The sequence below is a fragment of the Dendrobates tinctorius genome, unplaced genomic scaffold (assembly GCF_039654945.1).
Source record: "Dendrobates tinctorius isolate UK_male_01 unplaced genomic scaffold, ASM3965494v1 ptg000093l, whole genome shotgun sequence".
NCBI classification, from domain to species: Eukaryota; Metazoa; Chordata; class Amphibia; order Anura; family Dendrobatidae; genus Dendrobates; species Dendrobates tinctorius.
The window spans coordinates 15,855,870-15,875,471 of record NW_027361761.1 but is presented as its reverse complement, the minus strand read 5'-3'; the positions used below and the strand labels follow the sequence as shown (position 1 = coordinate 15,875,471).

General features: G+C 42.2%; 1 protein-coding gene across 2 annotated transcripts in view; it reads right to left on the bottom strand.

Moving 5' to 3' along the window:
- Window positions 1-711: 711 nt before the first annotated feature.
- LOC141098578 (cytochrome P450 2C5-like) overlaps window positions 712-19,602 on the bottom strand; it is a 60,089-nt gene continuing 41,198 nt past the window's right edge. For both annotated transcript variants that reach the window (XM_073586483.1, XM_073586482.1), the window contains 4 exons: window positions 7,979-8,120; window positions 5,215-5,399; window positions 4,164-4,305; window positions 712-3,200 (listed from right to left, as the gene is read on the bottom strand). In XM_073586483.1, the coding sequence (XP_073442584.1) occupies window positions 3,022-3,200; window positions 4,164-4,305; window positions 5,215-5,399; window positions 7,979-8,120 (648 nt within the window). In that variant the 3' untranslated portion in view covers window positions 712-3,021. The remainder of the gene's footprint in view (window positions 3,201-4,163; window positions 4,306-5,214; window positions 5,400-7,978; window positions 8,121-19,602) is intronic.

Here is a 19,602-nt window from a genome sequence, read left to right as displayed (position 1 = left end):
ACCATCTTCGGTACTGTGCTGGGACTGTTCTGCATGTCATCTGCCTGTTTTGCGGTTCAATAAAGAGGTGCCACAATGTTTTACCCTCACCTTGTGTTGTCTGAGTAGCATTCTGCCAGTGGAGAAAGGAGGGTGGGCATTCGATGGGATGATCTCTTGTCAAAGCGGTTTCGGATAGCAGACTGGGGTGCCAGCCAACCCACCCGTGTCTCCACAATATGTGTCTGTACTGGAGTCCCTGAACATATCACATGAATCATAAAATCAGAGAATTTTCAAGAGATTTTGTAGCAAAATGCGCTACCCAGTAGAAGAAAACTTGGTGTAAGTCGAAGACAATGGTTCCTCCAACAAGACAATGACCCAAAGCACACATCCAAAAGTACACAGGAATGGTTGAAAAATTAAAAATGGACTGTATTGAAATGGCCAGCAATGAGTCCTGACCCCAATCTCATTGAAAATCTTTGGGGTGAGCTAAATTCTGCCTATGAGAAAAAGAACCCTGAAAACATTCAAAGCTTGAATAAACTGCAAAGGAAGAGTGGGAGAAAATACCAGCTGAGAAGAGCAAGAAGCTGATAGCTGATGGCTACAAGAAACTTTTGGAGGCTGTCGTCAATGCTAAAGGGTGTGCAACAAAATATTAATTACGGTTGACTATTGCCTGCACATGCTGTTTTTTCTGTTTCTTTTTTAAATTGCAACAAGTAAGTTAAAAAACAATGTTTTATTGTTGTATTGCTTTGGTCCACTGCTTAAAAAATCCTGAGGATATAACTTTGGTACACATACATTTATTTCTAGAAATATTGTACAGTTTATGGAGTACACTGACTTAGAAGACATTGGGTTAGAGACAATCAACTTCGTCAACATTGGAATGGAGATTATTGCCTTAAAAATTTGGTCTTAGAATACATTTGATTGTGATAGAAGAAAATTACTTGAAAGACATTGGTGTTGAGACTGGTAATGTGGTTGATGTTGATAAGTAGAATATTGAGTTGGTAAATTCTTGATTTAAAAAAATTTCTCTCTATGAAATATTTTAATATTGGATTCAGGTAAAATCACCTCAAACATTACTTAGAAATAATTTAGTCCAACAGACCAATCAGAAGTAGCATTTTTTCCAGTGTTCTGGGAACTATGCATGTAGCCCATCTCATGAGGTTGTAAATATTAAGACAAAAAATACACTTGACAATGTGGTGGCATCTTATTCAATGAAACAATCCTTAACACTTTTAAATTAAACAGGTCTGCCAAAAATACATTTCAAGAGCTTTGGATATTCCACAAAATCTTTATGTTTTTCTGGTGCGCTGAATCTGAAAATAACCTCCGTTTTTTCACTGGACATCACGTTTCCTGACAATTTAGGTAACTATGTTAAATAAGTCCAAACAGCAAAATAAAAGAAAATAGACTTATAAAATTAGTTTTTTTATCACAAAAATTTTAATGAGCTCGTTAACACTAAAATTGATTTTTTTTTTCCCTGTGAGGCTCCACTTGGTGCATTTACGCTTGTGAGCTGCATCTGAAATGTCTCTCTGAAGCATCCAACAATAGTCTGCCATTATTGTAATGCTTTATTTTCCCTGGTTTCTTCTTTGATTCTCTTTAATGTCCTGGTGGAATCGATTTTACAAATTGCTCCATCAAGCCCAATTTTATGTGAAGAGGTGGTAGAAGAACTTTATAGGGACTGTGAGAACCCTTGGCTGCCAATTTTTCTTGGTCCAGTGATTTTGTTGGTCTCGATTGTCCCACAGACACAAAAAACAAGGGTATTTGGTATACCCGGATTTTTGCCTGAGCAGCATGCACAAGACCTTCAAACCCCCACACACATGACAACCGTGGTTTTCATATTTAAGTTTACGCAAAACCAATTCCAAGATCTCAAGGGTTTCTTTCAAGTGTATGAAATGACCTGCAGGGATGGAAGCATAAAAACCACTTTTGTGGAGTAAATCTGCTTTTAGACTTCTTTTTGAAGAATCCATAAAAAGACGTCATTGCGCTGAATCATATTGGATTTTGAACTGACCCATGAAATCTTCAACATCGATGCAATAAACCATCTTATCTTCCTATAACTCAGCCGCATCTTTGGGAAGATTCACGTGTCTTACTAAATCCTTCATCTCCTCCTGGGAAAAAAATTTGGTCTTGTATCATCTTTAAATTCAGAACTTGATTCGTCATCTGGTTCAAGTATGATTCCACATTCATCGGAGCTATGTAGCAGGGGCCCTGGGTACTGGTATGTGTGTGCCATGGGTGATGGGACAAATTACTGAGTGAAGATTGGGGCATGAAATGGAATGCTTCCATTTGGAATTATACCCTTTCACATTGCGTGAATAAAAGTAACAGTCGTCACTATGGCTCTTTCGCTCTCGCCATACCACAGGAATCTCATAACGGAAAGCTTTTTTCTTACCCTTGAACCAATGTTAGAGGTCCTCAAACACACCGTTTGCAGATTTCATGAGGTGCCCAAACTGTATCTTGAACTCTAAGTTTTTTTCACAAAGTCTGTTATATTCAGCTGTTGATTCAACATTGTATATTCACCACAAATGAAAACGAAACGGTCAGGTGAATTAATACACTTCCGCAAAGCCATAAGGCTAATTTGGGGGAACACGATTGATGAAATTCCAATGCAAGTTTCTTGAAAGCATAAGAACCTTTCATTATGACACTAACCACCTGACTGCCACCAGCCAATAATGCAGTTCCCATTGATGGTAATGGGGAAAGGAAATAAGCTGCCTGCCGATGATTCACACCAGAGTTTGCAAAAGAACCTATAGGTTTGTGGCAAGTCCTGACATTTATGTTTATTTTCAATATTTTTTTTTTGTCATCAAAACACCAAATGCATGGAAATTATATGAAAATAATCAAACAGCTTTTTAGTCACAGATCTGTGCTATGTTTTACCAAAACTCTATCTATAGAATTACTACAGTTTTTTTTTTCAATATAATAGACACTCATAGGTTACACACGAGGTATTGCACATATCTTGTGAGTCAATGGGCCAGCTGTAAACCCAACTGCAGGAGTCAGGTCTAGTGTAGCCACAGGAGGAGCCTTGATGGTGAAGTTCTGCAGCAGTCTCGTGAAGAACATAAACAGCTCCATTTTGGCCAAGTTTTCTCCAGCACAGCTTCTCTTACCTATAGCAATAAAATATGTGTAAAGGATAAAAATCAAATATTTTATTGGAAAATTTTCATAGTCTCAACGTTTAATAGCTCATCACATACATGCTTCAAAAGGTACTTGAGACAGATTTACTCATCTTATTCCCATACTTATTAGGGTGTCTGCATTAGGCTAGTTTCACACTAGCATTTCCTGGAGCTGCGACAGGCTGCGCACAGCAGCCACTAAGCTCTGCCCATGGCCGCGCCTCCTCCAGTCAGCTCCGCCTATGGGCGCATGACGCTGCATGCAACCTGCGTACCCTATCTTTAGCATTGGGTATGCAGGCCATGCACAGGTGTACATTTGCCGGTGCATGCGTCCTTTTGACGGTGCGCCGACCTGCGCCAAACGCACCGTGTTGAGGCATGGGCCGGCAAACACATACCTGCGCACGGCCTGCGTACCCAATGCTAAAGATAGGGTACACAGGTCGCATGCAGTATCATGCGCCCATAGGCGGAGCTGACAGGAGGAGGCGCGGCCGTGGCAGAGCTTAGCGGTGGCCGTGCGCAGACCGACGCAGCTCCAGGAAACGCTAGTGTGAAACTAGCCTTAGATGCTTTTAGCTTGGACTCGCAGCCCTGCCACAAAATGTACATGTATCTAGGGATTAACTAATGTCAGCCACAGTGTAACCATAGCGGGTGGAGATGTTGCAGTTGTACCAAGGCCCTAGAACTTTGACCAAAATGCTCTCTTTGGCCCATGGGAGAAGATGAATAATATTTAAGACACATGATAGTTGGGGGCCCTCTTAGAGATTTTGTATTGGGTCCCAGTAGTTTCAAGTTATGTTATTGAACTAGTTGCTATCAAAGCTATTACCATTGTAATTTTCAAGTTCATATAGTATTTTACTGATCTCTGATGGCATAAAAGTTATCCCTTCTATAATATTACTTTAAGAGAAGACACCTGAGAGAATAACTCACCAGCTGAAAAAGGCATAAACGCTTCTTTCCGAACAAAATTTCCTCTGACATCCAGAAAGTGTTCTGGGTAGAACTCATCGGCTTTTATGAAATGATCCTTATCATAAAGTACGGAGGTCAGCAGAGGCATCACATGTGTCCCCTGAAAGTTTCAACATTTGCATAAGTCATATTTGCAGTGGATCATAATTCATTAGATTCATCATTAAGCTGATGTTTACAATGAAACTTCACGCCTCCATCAGCACTACATTCAGTATTGTTCTTCCTGTCAAAGAGACAGAATCAATGATGGAACACCATTGCTGGGGACATGACTGCTGGGGTTCTTTCCAGCCACTAAAATAAGGGTCCACAGTCTTTTCTTTGCTGTGTCTGTCAAATCCATAAATTTTGGAAAGAACAGTAGTGTGCATGTCTGACTATTGCCAATCTCCAGATAGGTGATATACAATCTTTGGGTAAAGTATGGGTGTGTGACCATATGGCTCAATCCTATCATATTATGCCTCCATGACTCATCATATAGTGATATCGGATCATAAATTATCTGACTGTCCACTTGACCAATGCTTTTGTGTTGCATACCCAACTTTGTCACATCACCACTATCTTCTTGAATTATCTGACCACCAGAACTGAAAAAACTATGATGTACCACCAGTGCTGCTCTTTTACAATTTTTACTACCAACTGGAGTAAGATTAGTGGAGAAGCGCACAATGAGGTGCACATTAATTCTCCAATGGTCCTGATTCATAAAAAATTATATATATCTTCATGATTTAGGATCATCTGAATCCAGTACACCTAATGATTAACATCGGCATGAACAACGCAGATCTTCATGAATTGGGGCCTACAATTTTAACGTTCCCAATCACCAGACTGATAGCAGTTAAGTCCCAGGTAAAGCCAAGGACTAGCGTAACCAAAAATCATTACACAAGGGTATGATATAGGTGATATTGATTCATTTAATATTTTTAGTTTGTGAAGCAAACCATTACAACTAATAAGTGATGCATATTGATAAATACTTCGTACTTACTTTAGGCAAGAAAAATCCCCTGAAGTTAACATCTTGAGTGGTAGCATGGGGCAGGTTGTTTGGAACAATGTTTCCAAAACGTTGAATCTCATGGATGACAGCATCGGTATACGGCATGTCTTTGCGATGACTGACTTGGGGTTTGGACAACCCAATAACTTTCTCAATTTCACTTTGGACCTTCTCTATTTACAGCACAAACACATAATCCCATATGATAGAAAGACAATTGGAAAAAGTTGTGTCATTAGTTTTGAATTTGGCTTCTGGGCCTTTGTTTACTTTGCTAGAATCATTGCTTTCTACAATTGAACTATCAAGAAACTTTTATGTCTCATGATGGTTGGAAATCTTGCCCTTGTTACAAATGACTCCCATATTTTTCTCCCAGCTTGTAGGAGAGTAACCTATGATTTTAACTACAATGGTCTTCAAGGAATAAGTGCTCTTTGGGCACATACTAATTCTATTTTTCAAATTTTCCCTCTTCAAATTGGACCTTTAAGCTAATATTGGTTAATAGACATAAGAATACCCTCTTTCTTCGAGAATGATGAAAGTTTACTTAAATAAGCGTTTCGGTACCCCTGAACCCGTAACCTATTATGACATAAGGATATTATAAATATATATTAAGAGACTCGGCACTCAACTTAAGTGCAATAACCACAATGTCCAAAACCTAATGAGAAGGGCACTTCACACAATTATATAACACAAATCCCATGAAAAAATAACATGGAACAAAGAAGAGATCCCAATAATAAAAAATCATTTTATTCAAAAATTATATTAAAATGACAAAAGCATAATGCCATATAGGGGACGCCAGGAACACTCAAAAAATCATCAGGAGGAGGAAATAATACATAACCCAGACTAGAACATGTGTGAACCAATCACATGACAATACATGTCAATTATCCAGATTTCATTCTATAAAAAACCATAAGTAATGTCCAAAATAGATAATATTCAAAAAATTATTATTATCCCTCCCCAATAAGTGCGAAAAGTCTCTCTGTGAACTCAAGGCATGAATACTGTAAGACCGTGTGTGAATGACACAGTCACCATGTGAGGCAATACCTAATCAAGAAAGCGCCACAGTGCACGGAGAAAATGATGTATAATTACCTCTGTAGAAGAGTGTAAACCAGCATCCCCTCACCCTGACGCGCGTTTCGCCGCCTGCTTCTTCCGGGGGCGTGACAATTAGGTATTGCCTCACATGGTGACTGTGTCATTCACACACGGTCTTACAGTATTCATGCCTTGAGTTCACAGAGATACTTTTCTCACTTATTGGGGAGGGATAATAATAATTTTTTGAATATTATCTATTTTGGACATTACTTATGGTTTTTTATAGAATGAAATCTGGATAATTGACATGTATTGTCATGTGATTGGTTCACACATGTTCTAGTCTGGATTATGTATTATTTCCTCCTCCTGATGATTTTTTGAGTGTTCATGGCGTCCCCTATATGGCATTATGCTTTTGTAATTTTAATATAATTTTTGAATAAGATGATTTTTTTATTATTGGGATCTCTTCTTTGTTCCATGTTATTTTTTCATGGGATTTGTGTTACTCAACTTAAGTGATCAGATAATTTAATGTTGTCCACAGGAGTAGTAAGCAAAACGCTTCAGTCTTACATCAGACCTTCATCAGTTGCAGAATAAAGTAAGGTTATTAGGTCAGGTGGACCAATAATCTTAGATCATTAAACATTCCGTGTCATGAAAAAGTAGGGCAAGGGTTGTTAGACCTGTGCACATATAGGGTTAAGTGTGCGGTGCCTCAGTGGCATGTGCAGACACAGTGTCCTCTGCTGGTCCGCCACCTGACCTAATAACCTTACTTTATTCTGCAACTGATGAAGGTCTGATGTAAGACCGAAACGTTTTGCTTACTACTAGTGTGGACAACATTAAATTATCTGATCACTTTAGTTGAGTGCCTAGTCTCGTAATATATTTTAATGGTGTGGGAACCTACTCTGGCACCTACTAATGCTGTGCACACACTTATCTATTCATAAGGATATGATAAAATGTTTTCACTTTCATGAGTCAGAATTTGGAGCTACTAAGATTAACAGCAAGATGGTCACACTCAAGATTACTGACAACTTTTGCATAAGCTTCTACCCCCTACCTTAGCTTGCTTCGCCTAGGTGTTCTGGTGGTTTTACACCAGCCTACTGTACAATATGTTAATGTCCTGTTTCCTACAGGGAAAATGAGAGACCTTTCTTTTTTCTGGAATCCCTCGTAACCAGCCACAGCTGCATACACACCGTCAATGCTTGTATTTCTATTGAGAGTGGCTCCTGATAACACAGTTTGAGACCAAGTAAGGTACAACTTGGAAAAGGAGGGATACTATGGATTCTAGCTTGGTTGCAATCACCCTTCTGCTGACACTTCTTTGTGAATGATGTTTCTGATATCATCAACTAATACAGAAATGGTGATATCATTGAGGCAAAAGTCCTACTATATACGCTGGGTGGTTTATGAAATATATGGGATTCAAGTCATAAAACAGTGCAATATAATAGTGAACGGTTCAATTGCCGTAAGAGCTAACAGGGCAACATTAGGACACTTACAGTTCACCATCCATACAAGCGTTAATTTAGAAAGGATAAGGCTTCTGGAAGACTGCTGCTCTAATATAGAAGACAAAACTCTGTGTAATGTAGCATATATACAGTTTACAATGGTAGAATACAACAAAAAGGTCTCTTACTTTGGACGTCTGGATATTTCATCATCAATAGGAGGCCCCATCTCAGGGTAGTTGATGTCGTCTCCATACCGGCAGCAAAGAGATCCGTAACCAGCACAGTTAGGTTTTCATCAGTAAAGTATAAATCAGGATTCGGTTTTTCCTAAAAAATAAAGAAAATCACATACATATTAAAGGGAACATATTAAGTACAAAATGTTATTTACCATCAGATATACTGTTAAAAACATTTTAAAGTTGCCTGACCGGCCATCAGAAAGCATATCTACTGGGAGAAAATTAACTTATGTGCTTAGGAGCTGGCTCAATTTCAGTCACTGGAGCATGCACTTATTTTACTACTAGATTATGGCCCGATGCTATCTCATCTGGAGGATGCGATAGCATCACACCTCTTGCCATGTTAACCCTCAACACACACACTCCTCAACACACACTCCTCTCACCTTTCACCATCTCCACTCACTCTTTCACTCCACATACGACCCCTTCTCTCACTCCGTCTCTCATACTCACGCCGTCATCGCCGCTGCTCCACGATCCCCGACATCTTCTTCCGCCGGCGCCATCCTGGATCCAGACGTTGTCCACGCCGGCGACATGTTCTTGCGGCGACGCCATCTTGAGTATCGTGAAATCCCACGATAGTCAAGATAGCGTCGCCGGAAGAACATGTCGCCGGCGTGGACGACGTCGGGATCCAAAATGGCGTCGGCGAAATCTCGCGAGTTTTCGCCGACGCCATTTTGGATCCCGACGTCGTCCTCGCCGGCGACATGTTCTTGCGGTGACGCCATCTTGACTATCGCGGGATTTCGCCGATCCAAAATGGCGTCGCCGCAAGAACATGTCGCCGGCGTGGATGACATCGGGATCCAAAATGGCGTCGGCGTAATCTCGCGAGATTTCGCCGACGCCATCTTTTTGGATCCCGAGTCGTCCACGCCAGCGACATGTTCTTGCGGCGACGCCATCTTGAATCTCGCGGGATTTCACGAAATCCAAGATGGCGTCGCCGCAAGAACATGTCGGCGGCCTGGAGAACGTCTGGATCCAGGATCGCGGCGGCGGAGGAAGATGTCGGGGCAGCGACGATGACGGTGTGAGTATGAGAAACTGAGTGAGAGAAAGGAACGTATGTGGAGTGAAAGAGTGAGTGGACGTGAGTGGAGGTGAAAGGTGAGAGGAGTGTGTGTTGAGGCGGTGTGGTGTGTTGAGGGTTAACGTGCGTGTGTGTGTGGTGACGTCACCGGTTACAACTGGACGGAAGTTGTTACAACCGGAAGCTGGTTAGGGCATTTATTATTATAGATGATGAGGAAGAAGCCGTCTGTTGTTGGCGGTGATGGCGTGTAGAGGCTTCTTCAGCCAATGTAATAGATTTAGAGTTAGGGGATTCGTGTGTGAGACGACGGCGTTTATAAGCCTTAATCTTGTCAAGTCGATGCTGTTTTTCCTCAGGAGTCTCATTAGCACGGCGTTGTTTTTGTTGTAGTGCTAAAGCTGCTTTCCTTTCACTGGCATTGGCATACTGTGCATCGGTATTGAATGGTGGTATTGATAGGGCAGAAACAGATTGCTGATTAGTTATGTCAGTGAATGGCATATGGGATGAAGTGTAGCAGTAAATTGTTCCACATGCTGATGTGGAAGCATCCTGTTGTGAGTCTAATAATAATGATGAGGAAGAGGCCGTCTGTTGTCGGCGGTGACGGCGTGCAGAGGCTTCTTCAGCCAATCTTATGGATTTAGAGTTAGGGGATTCATGTGTGAGGTGACGGCGTTTATAAACCTTAATCTTCTCAAGGCGGTGGTGTTTTTCCTCAGGAGTCTCATTAGCACGGCGTTGTTTTTGTCGTAGTGCTAAAGCTGCTTTCCTTTCACTGGCATTGGCATACTTTTTGTTATGACTCATGTTGGCACAGGTAAAGGAGTCTATTTGGCAGTTATCTGGCAGTGAAGAAGGCGTCCTGGAGTATTGTAGAGTAAACAGATACTAATTGACCCTGTAATTGCCCAGCAGTAGTTATGAAGTGGTAGTGGCAAATTGGCCCTGTAGTTAGACACCGGCAGAGGAGCAAGGCAGCAGTAGTTATGGCGGTAGAGGCAAATTGGCCCTGTAATTAGGCACCGGCAGAGGAGCAAGGCAGCAGTAGTTATGGCGGTAGAGGCAAATTGGCCCTGTAATTAGACACCGGCAGAGGAGCAAGGCAGCAGTAGTTATGGCGGTAGAGGCAAATTGGCCCTGTAATTAGACACAGGCAGTGAACAGTCAGAGGAGCAAGGCAGCAGTACTTATGGCGGTAGAGGCAAATTGGCCCTGTAATTAGACACTGGCAGAGGAGCAAGGCAGCAGTAGTTATGGCGGTATTGGCAAATTGGCCCTGTAATTAGACACCAGCAGAGGAGCAATGCAGCAGTAGTTATGGCGGTAGAGGCAAATTGGCCCTGTAATTAGACACCGGCAGAGGAGCAATGCAGCAGTAGTTATGGCGGTAGAGGCAAATTGATCCTGTAATTAGACACCGGCAGAGGAGCAAGGCAGCAGTAGTTATGGCGGTAGAGGCAAATTAGCCCTGTAATTAGACACCGGCAGAGGAGCAAGGCAGCAGTAGTTATGGCGGTAGAGGCAAATTAGCCCTGTAATTAGACACCGGCAGAGGAGCAAGGCAGCAGTAGTTATGGCGGTATTGGCAAATTGGCCCTGTAATTAGACACCAGCAGAGGAGCAATGCAGCAGTAGTTATGGTGGTAGAGGCAAATTGGCCCTGTAATTAGACACCGGCAGAGGAGCAATGCAGCAGTAGTTATGGCGGTAGAGGCAAATTGATCCTGTAATTAGACACCGGCAGAGGAGCAAGGCAGCAGTAGTTATGGCGGTAGAGGCAAATTAGCCCTGTAATTAGACACCGGCAGAGGAGCAAGGCAGCAGTAGTTATGGCAGTAGAGGCAAATTAGCCCTGTAATTAGACACCGGCAGAGGAGCAAGGCAGCAGTAGTTATGGCGGTAGAGGCAAATTGGCCCTGTAATTAGACACTGGCAGAGGACAAAGGCAGCAGTAGTTATGGCGGTAGAGGCAAATTGGTCCTGTAATTAGACACCGGCAGAGGAGCAAGGCAGCAGTAGTTATGGCGGTATAGGCAAATTGGTCCAGTAATTAGACACCGGCAGTAAACAGGCATAGGACCAAGGCAGCAGTAGTTATGGTGGTACAGGCAATGCCAAGTGTCCGCACAGCAAGTAGGCGTGAGGTAAATGACGCAATTTCACGAATGCAAGATGGCGTCGGCGATCGTCGTTAACACCTCTTGCCATGTTAACCCTCAACACACCACACCGCCTCAACACACACTCCTCTCACCTTTCACCTCCACTCTCTTTCACTCCACATAAGTTCCTTTCTCTCACTCCGTTTCTCATACTCACACCGTCATCGTCGCTGCCCCGACATCTTCCTCCGCCGCCGCGATCCAGGATCCAGACGTTCTCCAGGCCGTCGACATGTTCTTGCGGGACGCCATCTTGGATTTCGTGAAATCCCGCGATATTCAAGATAGCGTCGCCGCAACAACATGTTGCTGGCGTGGACGACATCGGGATCCAAAAAGATGGCGTCGGTGAAATCTCGCGAGATTACGCCGATGCCATTTTGGATCCCGATGTCGCCCACGCCAGCGACATATTCTTGCGGGACGCCATCTTGGATGTCGTGAAGTCCCGCGATATTCAAGATGGCGTCGCCGCAACAACATGTCGCTGGCATGGGCGACATCGGGATCCAAAATGGCGTCGGCGTAATCTCGCGAGATTTTGCCGACGCCATCTTTTTGGATCCCGATGTCGTCCACGCCAGCGACATATTGTTGCGGCGACACCATCTTGAATCTCGCGGGATTTCACGACATCCAAGATGGCGTCCCGCAAGAACATGTCGGCGGCCTGGAGAATGTCTGGATCGCGGCGGCGGAGGAAGATGTCGGGGCAGCGACGATGACGGTGTGAGTATGAGAAACGGAGTGAGAGAAAGGAACGTATGTGGAGTGAAAGAGTGAGTGGACATGAGTGGAGGTGAAAGGTGAGAGGAGTGTGTGTTGAGGCGGTGTGGTGTGTTGAGGGTTAATATGTGCGTGTGTGTGTGGTGACGTCACCGGTTACAACTGGACGGAAGTTGTTACAACCGGAAGCTGGTTAGGGCATTTATTATTATAGATGAGTAGTAACATTCTTTGACACTTTGATTGACAGTTCATCCTGCGGCATGTGTGTGATCATCATGTATGTTCAGAGCGAGCTGTCAATCAAACTTCCCGAGAGTGATTACACCTACCACTCACAGTTTAGTGATCAATGACCGTGGTTTACAGACAGTGAAATAATAATATAAGGTGTTTGCTAATTTTATAACCAGAACCTCACAACTAGAGATGGGTAGACACGAACGGTAAAGTTCAGAATCCGTACCGAACACCTATTGTTCGTGCACAGGCTCTGAACACAGACTTCTCCAGGAAGTGGATGCTACTGTTTGAAATCGGCACCCTGAATGCCAGGTGTTTCTCGTGATGTCATATGCTAAAAACACCGGCGGCTCTGATCGGCAGTATGATTATTCCCACTGCAGATCATCTGACAGCCAGCAGCTCTGGCTAAAGGTGAAAAGTTTACCTCCAGTCACAGGCATCGGCTGATGGGAGTACTACTCCCATCAGCCTATGCCTGCTATCACTGATAACAGCAAGAGCAGGTGCTGCTGATGGTTCCCTTGTATTTTTGACAACCAGCCAAGCAAAACTGACTGCTGCGAGTTGCAAACCTTAACACAAATACACAGCATTAATACCAAACAATGCAAAGTGCAAATCAAGAAAAATATAACAATTACAGGCAGAATAATAGCTGCAGTCAAGTACTTCTGCTGATTCCATTATTGTATTCACAAAGTTGCCCAAATAATTAGCAACATCCCTAATTTGGGAAATGTGCCTCAAATTAACTATAAACACCTTTTGTGGTAACCTATATTCCTTAAATCAAAGAAGGTTCCACACCATGGCACATAAAAAAGTTATCTTTATTTATAACAATACATTCCAATAATTAAAAAGAAGGTGCTAGACCATGAAGAGAGACAAAACAGTCATAGACGCATCATTGAACAGTACATTTCACTATGCTAATGCATTCCCATATATTGAACTTCAGCATAATTAACATGATTAGGGATTAGCACGATTTTGCTTACTTTAACACTTGTGAGCTGGATATCCACAGACATATCACGCTATATGGGGGTATCATACCCTCCTAAATTCCCTCAGTCAGAAATCCATGCTAAACCCAGCATAACCCAATATCATGCAATAAACGTGAGGCCTCCTTGATAAAGCACAGCGAAACGCGCGTCGGGGCATGAGGGACGTTCCAGGAAGCATTTTGAGTACATGGTATGCTATTATACTCACGTTTATTGCATGATATTGGGTTATGCTGGGTTTAGCATGGATTTCTGACTGAGGGAATTTAGGAGGGTATGATACCCCCATATAGCGTGATATGTCTGTGGATATCCAGCTCACAAGTGTTAAAGTAAGCAAAATCGTGCTAATCCCTAATCATGTTAATTATGCTGAAGCTCAATATATGGGAATGCATTAGCATAGTGAAATGTACTGTTCAATGATGCGTCTATGACTGTTTTGTCTCTCTTCCTGGTCTAGCACCTTCTTTTTAATTATTGGAATGTATTGTTATAAATAAAGATAACTTTTTTATGTGCCATGGTGTGGAACCTTCTTTGATTTAAGGACTATAGGTTACCACAAAAGGTGTTTATGATTCCATTATTGGAAAGATAAAGAATATGGGAACTTACTATAAACCGAAATAAGAACACCTATAATAAAAAAAAAATACAAGAAAGGGGTGTGGAATAGGAAGAAAAAAAAGAGGTGAAATGGGTTATGGAGAGGGGAGGGAAAGGGATGGGGGGGTGGAAATGTAAGCTGCTCATTAAGATCTTTAGATTGAATGGAACCAAAACGGAAGGTACAGATAATCACTTTTGTTAATATGGTGCCATTGCAATCTCTACCACTAGGAGAAGGGGTAACTACTTCAATAACATTAAAGGATGATCGGTGACGGTAACAGCTCTCTGCATGCTCCAGCACCTAAAAGCAGGCAGCTTTCTCTTGGATTTAAGCTAATTTTCTCTCATTTAGAGCAATATTTTAAATGGGTGGTCCATAGGCAAAGTCATTTTGTTCATAGCTCCCTATCTATTTGATGCTATAATCTGAGCCATTTTCTAATATACTTGCTTTACAAACTACTAGTGATGAGCGAGTACGCTCGTTGCTCGGGTTTTCCCGAGCATGCTTGGGTGATCTCGGAGTATTTGGATGTGCTCGGAGATTTAGTTTTTGTCAATACAGCTGCATGATTTGCGGCTGCTAGACAGCCTCAATACATGTGGGGATTCCCTGACAGGCAGTCCCCACATGTATTCAGGCTGTCAAGTAGCTGCAAATCATGCAGCTGCGAGGACAGAAACTAAATCTCCGAGCACTTCCAGGACTCTCAAGCATGCTCGGGGAAATCTGAGCAATGAGCTTACTTGCTCATCACTACAAACTACCTACCGCTCCCTAACTGCACAGTCTAACAGCTATTGCATTTTTTTCTCTACTTCCTGTCTGATGAAGATTCACTTGAGTATCCTCAGTGCAAAGTGGGATACTCCACCAAAGCATCATCAGAGCAGGAGGCAGAGGCTACAGTCACTGCCACAGTCTCTGCCCCTCCCTGAAACGATGGATCATCAGTCAGACTCTTTGCAGGGGTGGTGCTGTCCCCGCTGAGTCTCCTGTATGCCGACTCCTTGTAATTAACCCCTTACCTACAATGGACGTAATATTCCATCCATGTGACCTTGGACCTAATTTCCATGGACGGAATATTACGTCACAGCGATCAGCAGCGCCCACGTGGTGAGCGCCGCTGATCACTGCCGGGTGTCAGCTGATTATCACAGCTGACACCCGGCACAATGTGTCAGGGGCGGTCACGGACCGCCCCCGACACGTTAACCCCTTGCACACCACGATCAGACACGATCTCAGTGTACCGGGGGTTAAAGGGAAGCATCGGCAGGGAGGGGGCTCCCTCCATGCTTCCCTGAGCCCCCCACGGCAGCGCAATGTGCAGCGCTGCTGCGGGGGGCTCCTTTCGGCAATCTGTCACAGGACAGTTATGTCCCCCCTGGGACATTGTAATAAAGTAAAGTAAAAAAAAAAGTGTAAAAATAATTTTTAAAAAAATCGCTAAATAAATTAAAAAAAAATATATATATTCCCCAATAAATACAATTTTTGGAAATAAAAAAAAAAACAATAAAAGTACACATATTTGGTATCGCCGCGTCCGTAATGACCCGCCCTATAAAACTGTCCCAATAGTTAACCCCTTAAGCAAACCCCTTAAAAAATAAAAATAAAAAACGAAGAAAAAAATAATGATTTATTATCATACCACCGAACATAAAGTGCAATAACGCGCGATCAGAAAGACGCATATAAATATCCATGGTACCGCTGAAAACGTCATCTTGTCCCGCAAAAAACGAGCTGCCACACAGCATCATCAGCAAAAAAATAAAAAAGTTATAGCTCGCAGAATAAAGTGATGCAAAAATAATTATTTTTTATATAAAATTGTTTTCATAGCATAAAACCGACAAAACATAAAAAACGACCTAAATGAGGTATCGCTGTAACCGTACTGACCCGAAGAATTAAACCGCCATATAAATTTTACTGCACCCGGAACGGCGTAAACGCACCACCCAAAAGAAATTCATGAAACGCTGGTTTTTGTAAATTCTGCGTCACAAAAAACAAAATAAAAAGCGATCAAAAAATGTCACGTGCCCGAAAATGGTACCAATAAAAACATCAACTTGTCCCGCAAAAAATAAGACCTGACATGACTCGGTGGGTCAAAATATGGAAAAATTATAGCTCTCAATATGTGGTGATGCAAAAACTATTTTTACAATAAAAAGTGTCTTTTAGCGTGTGACAGCTGCCAAGAATAAAAACCGCCATAAATAGTAAATCAAACCCCCCGTTATCACCCCCTTAGTTAGGGAAAAATAATAAAATTAAAAGAAAATGTATTTATTTCCATTTTCCCATTAGGGCTAGGGTTAGGGCTAGGGTTAGGGTTAGGGTTAGGGCTAGGGTTAGGGCTAGGGTTAGGGCTATGGTAAGGATTAGGGCTAGGATTAGGGTTAGGGGTGTGTTGGGGTTAGGGTTGGAGTTAGAATTAGGGGTTTCCACTGTTTGGGCACATCAGGTGCTCTGCAAATGCAACATGGCGTCTGATCTCAATTCCGGCCAATTCTGCGTTGAAAAAGTCAAATGGTGCTCCTTCCAAACTCTGCCATGCGCCCAAACAGTGTTTTACCCCCACATATGGGGTATCAGCCTACTCAGGACAAATTGCAAAACAACTTTTGGGGTCCAATTTCTCCTGTTACCCTAAGGAAAATAAAAAATTGGGGGCAGAAATATCATTTTTGTGGAAAAAAATGATTTTTTTATTTTCACGCCCGGACGTTATAAACTTCTGTGAAGCACTTGGGGGATCAAAGTGCTCACCATACATCTAAATAAGTTCCTTAGGGGATCTAGTTTCCAAAATGTGGTCACTTGAGGGGGGTTTCCACTGTTTAGGTACACCAGGGGCTCTCCAAAAGCATCATGACACCCGAAGACCATTCCATGAAAGTCTGCATTCCAAGACGTCACTACTTCCCTTCTGAGCCCTGACGTGTGCCCATACAGTAGTTTTCTCCCACATTTGAGGTATCAGAGTACTCAGGACAAATTGGACAACAACTTTTGGGGTCCAATTTCTCCTGGTACCCTTGGGAAAATAAAAAAATTGGGGACTAATTGATCATGTTTGTGGAAAAAATACGATTTTTTTATTTTCATGCCCGGGCATTATAAACTTCTGTGAAGCCCTTGGGGGTTCAAAGTGGTCACCACACATCTAGATAAGTTCCTTACGGGGTCTACTTTCCAAAATGGGGTCACTTGTGGGGAGTTTCCACAGTTTAGGTACATCAGGGGCTCTCCAAAAGCAACATGACACCCGCAGATCATTCCATCAAAGTCTGCATTCCAAAATGTCACTACTTCCCTTCCGAGCCCCGACATGTGCCCATACAGTAGTTTTCTCCCACATATGGGGTGTCAGCGTACTCAGGACAAATTGGGCAACAACTTTTGGAGTTCAATTTCTCCTGTTACCCTTGGGAAAATAAAAAAGTTGGTGACTAAAAGATCATGTTTGTGGAAAAAATACGATTTTTTTATTTTCACGCCCAGGCATTATAAACTTCTGTGAAGCAATAGGGGGTTCAAAGTTCTCACCACACATCTAGATAAATTCCTTGGGGGGTCTCCAAAATGGTGTCATTTGTGGGGGGTTTCCACTGTTTTGGTACATCGGGGGCTTTCCAAATGCGACATGGTGTCCGATCTCAATTCCAGCCAAAAACGTCAAATGGCGCTGCTTCCCTTCCGAGCTCTGCCATGCGCCCAAATAGTGGTTTACCCCCCAAATGTGGGGTATCAGTCTACTCAGGACAAATTGCACAATAACTTTTAGGGTCCTGTTACCCTTGGTAAAATGAAAATTGGGGGTGAAAAGAACATTTTTGTGGAAAAAATATGATTTTTTAATTGTACCGCTGTACGTTATAAACTTCTGTGAAGCCCTTGTGGGTTCAAAGTTCTCACCACACATCTAGATAAGTTCCTTGGGGGGTCTAGTTTCCAAAATGGTGTCATTTGTGGGGGGTTTCCACTGTTTTGGTACATCAGGGGTTTTCCAATCGCGACATGGTGTCCGATCTCAATTCCAGGCAAAAACGTGAAATGGCGCTCCTTCCCTTCCGAGCTCTGTCATGCGCCCAAATAGTGGTTTACCCCCAAATGTGGGGTATCAGTGTACTCAGAACAAATTGCACAATAACTTTTAGGGTCCTGTTACCCTTGGGAAAATGAAAATTGGGGGTGAAAAGATCATTTTTGTGAAAAAAATATGATTTTTTAATTGTACCGCTGTACGTTATAAACTTCTGTGAAGCCCTTGGGGGTTCAAAGTTCTCACCACATATCTAGATAAGTTCCTTGGGGGGGTCTAGTTTCCAAAATGGGGTCACTTGTGGGGGGTTTCCACTGTTTAGGCACATCAGGGACTCTTCAAACGCGACATGGCGTCCGATCTGAATTCCAGCCACTTTTGCATTGAAAAAGTCAAACGGCGCTCCTTCCCTTCTGAGCTCTGCCATGCACCGAAACAGTGATTCCCCCCACATATCAGGTATCAGCGTACTCAAGACAAATTGCACAATAACTTTTGCAGTCCAATTTCTCCTGTTACCCTGGGTAAAATAAAAAAAATTGAACCTGAAGTATTTTTTTTGTGAAAAAAAGTTAAATGTTAATTTTTTTTAAATATTCAAAAAATTCATGTGACGCACCTAAAGGGTTAATAAACTTCTTGTATGTGGTTTTGAGCTCCTTAAGGGGTGCAGTTTTTACAATGGTGTCACTTTTGGGTATTTTCTATCATATACACCCCGCAAAGTGGCTTCAAATGTGATGTGGTCCGTAAAAATAAAATGGTGTTGCAAAAGTGAGAAATCGCTGGTCAATTTTTAACCCTTATAACTTCCTAACAAAAAAAAATTTTGGTTCCAAAATTGTGCTGATGTAAAGTAAACATGTGAGAAATGTTACTTATCAAGTTTTCTGTGTGCCGTATCTCTGTGATTTAAGGGCATAAAAAATCAAATTTGGAATATTGCAAAATTTTAAAAATTTTCGCCAAATTTCCATTTTTTTCACAAATAAACGCAAGTTATTTGAATTAAATTTTACCACTAACATTAAAGTACAATATGTCTCGAGAAAACAATGTCAGAATCACCGGGATCCATGGAAGCGTTTCAGAGTTATTACCTCATAAATGGACAGTGGTCAGAATTGTAAAAATTGGCCCGGGAGTTAACGTGCAAACCACCCTTGGTAGTGAAGGGGTTAAAGGATTATTCCCATTTTCTTAAATGAGAATGGTTGGATAATGCTTGTAAAAACAAACAGTTTTGTAATTTACTGCTTATTAACATTTTCATCCGTTTTTGAGATATTAACACTGTTTACAGCTCGTTACCTAGGAGACCGACCACTGCTGTACTCTAATTTGCAACCACCATGCTGAAGCTGGCAGGGATTAATAGGTGACAGTGCGCTCCAGCAATCATGAACAGCTTCAAAACAGTGCTTACAAGCTCAATAAAAAAAAAGCTTGCATTTGTTCTACTGTCTAGCTATGAAGGTCAGTCTCTAAGGCAACACACTATAATTATAAGAAAGAAGAAAGCATTACTTCGACAGTAACTGATGAAATATTTAATAAGCATTTAATTGTAAAATTGCATGCCTTTCAATCACCATATCCTAAGTCACGTGACAAGGCTCGTTAAAAGGTCGACATTGACTTTTAGAATTGCTACTTCCAATAGGTGGCACTAGAGTTCTAGTCCTCT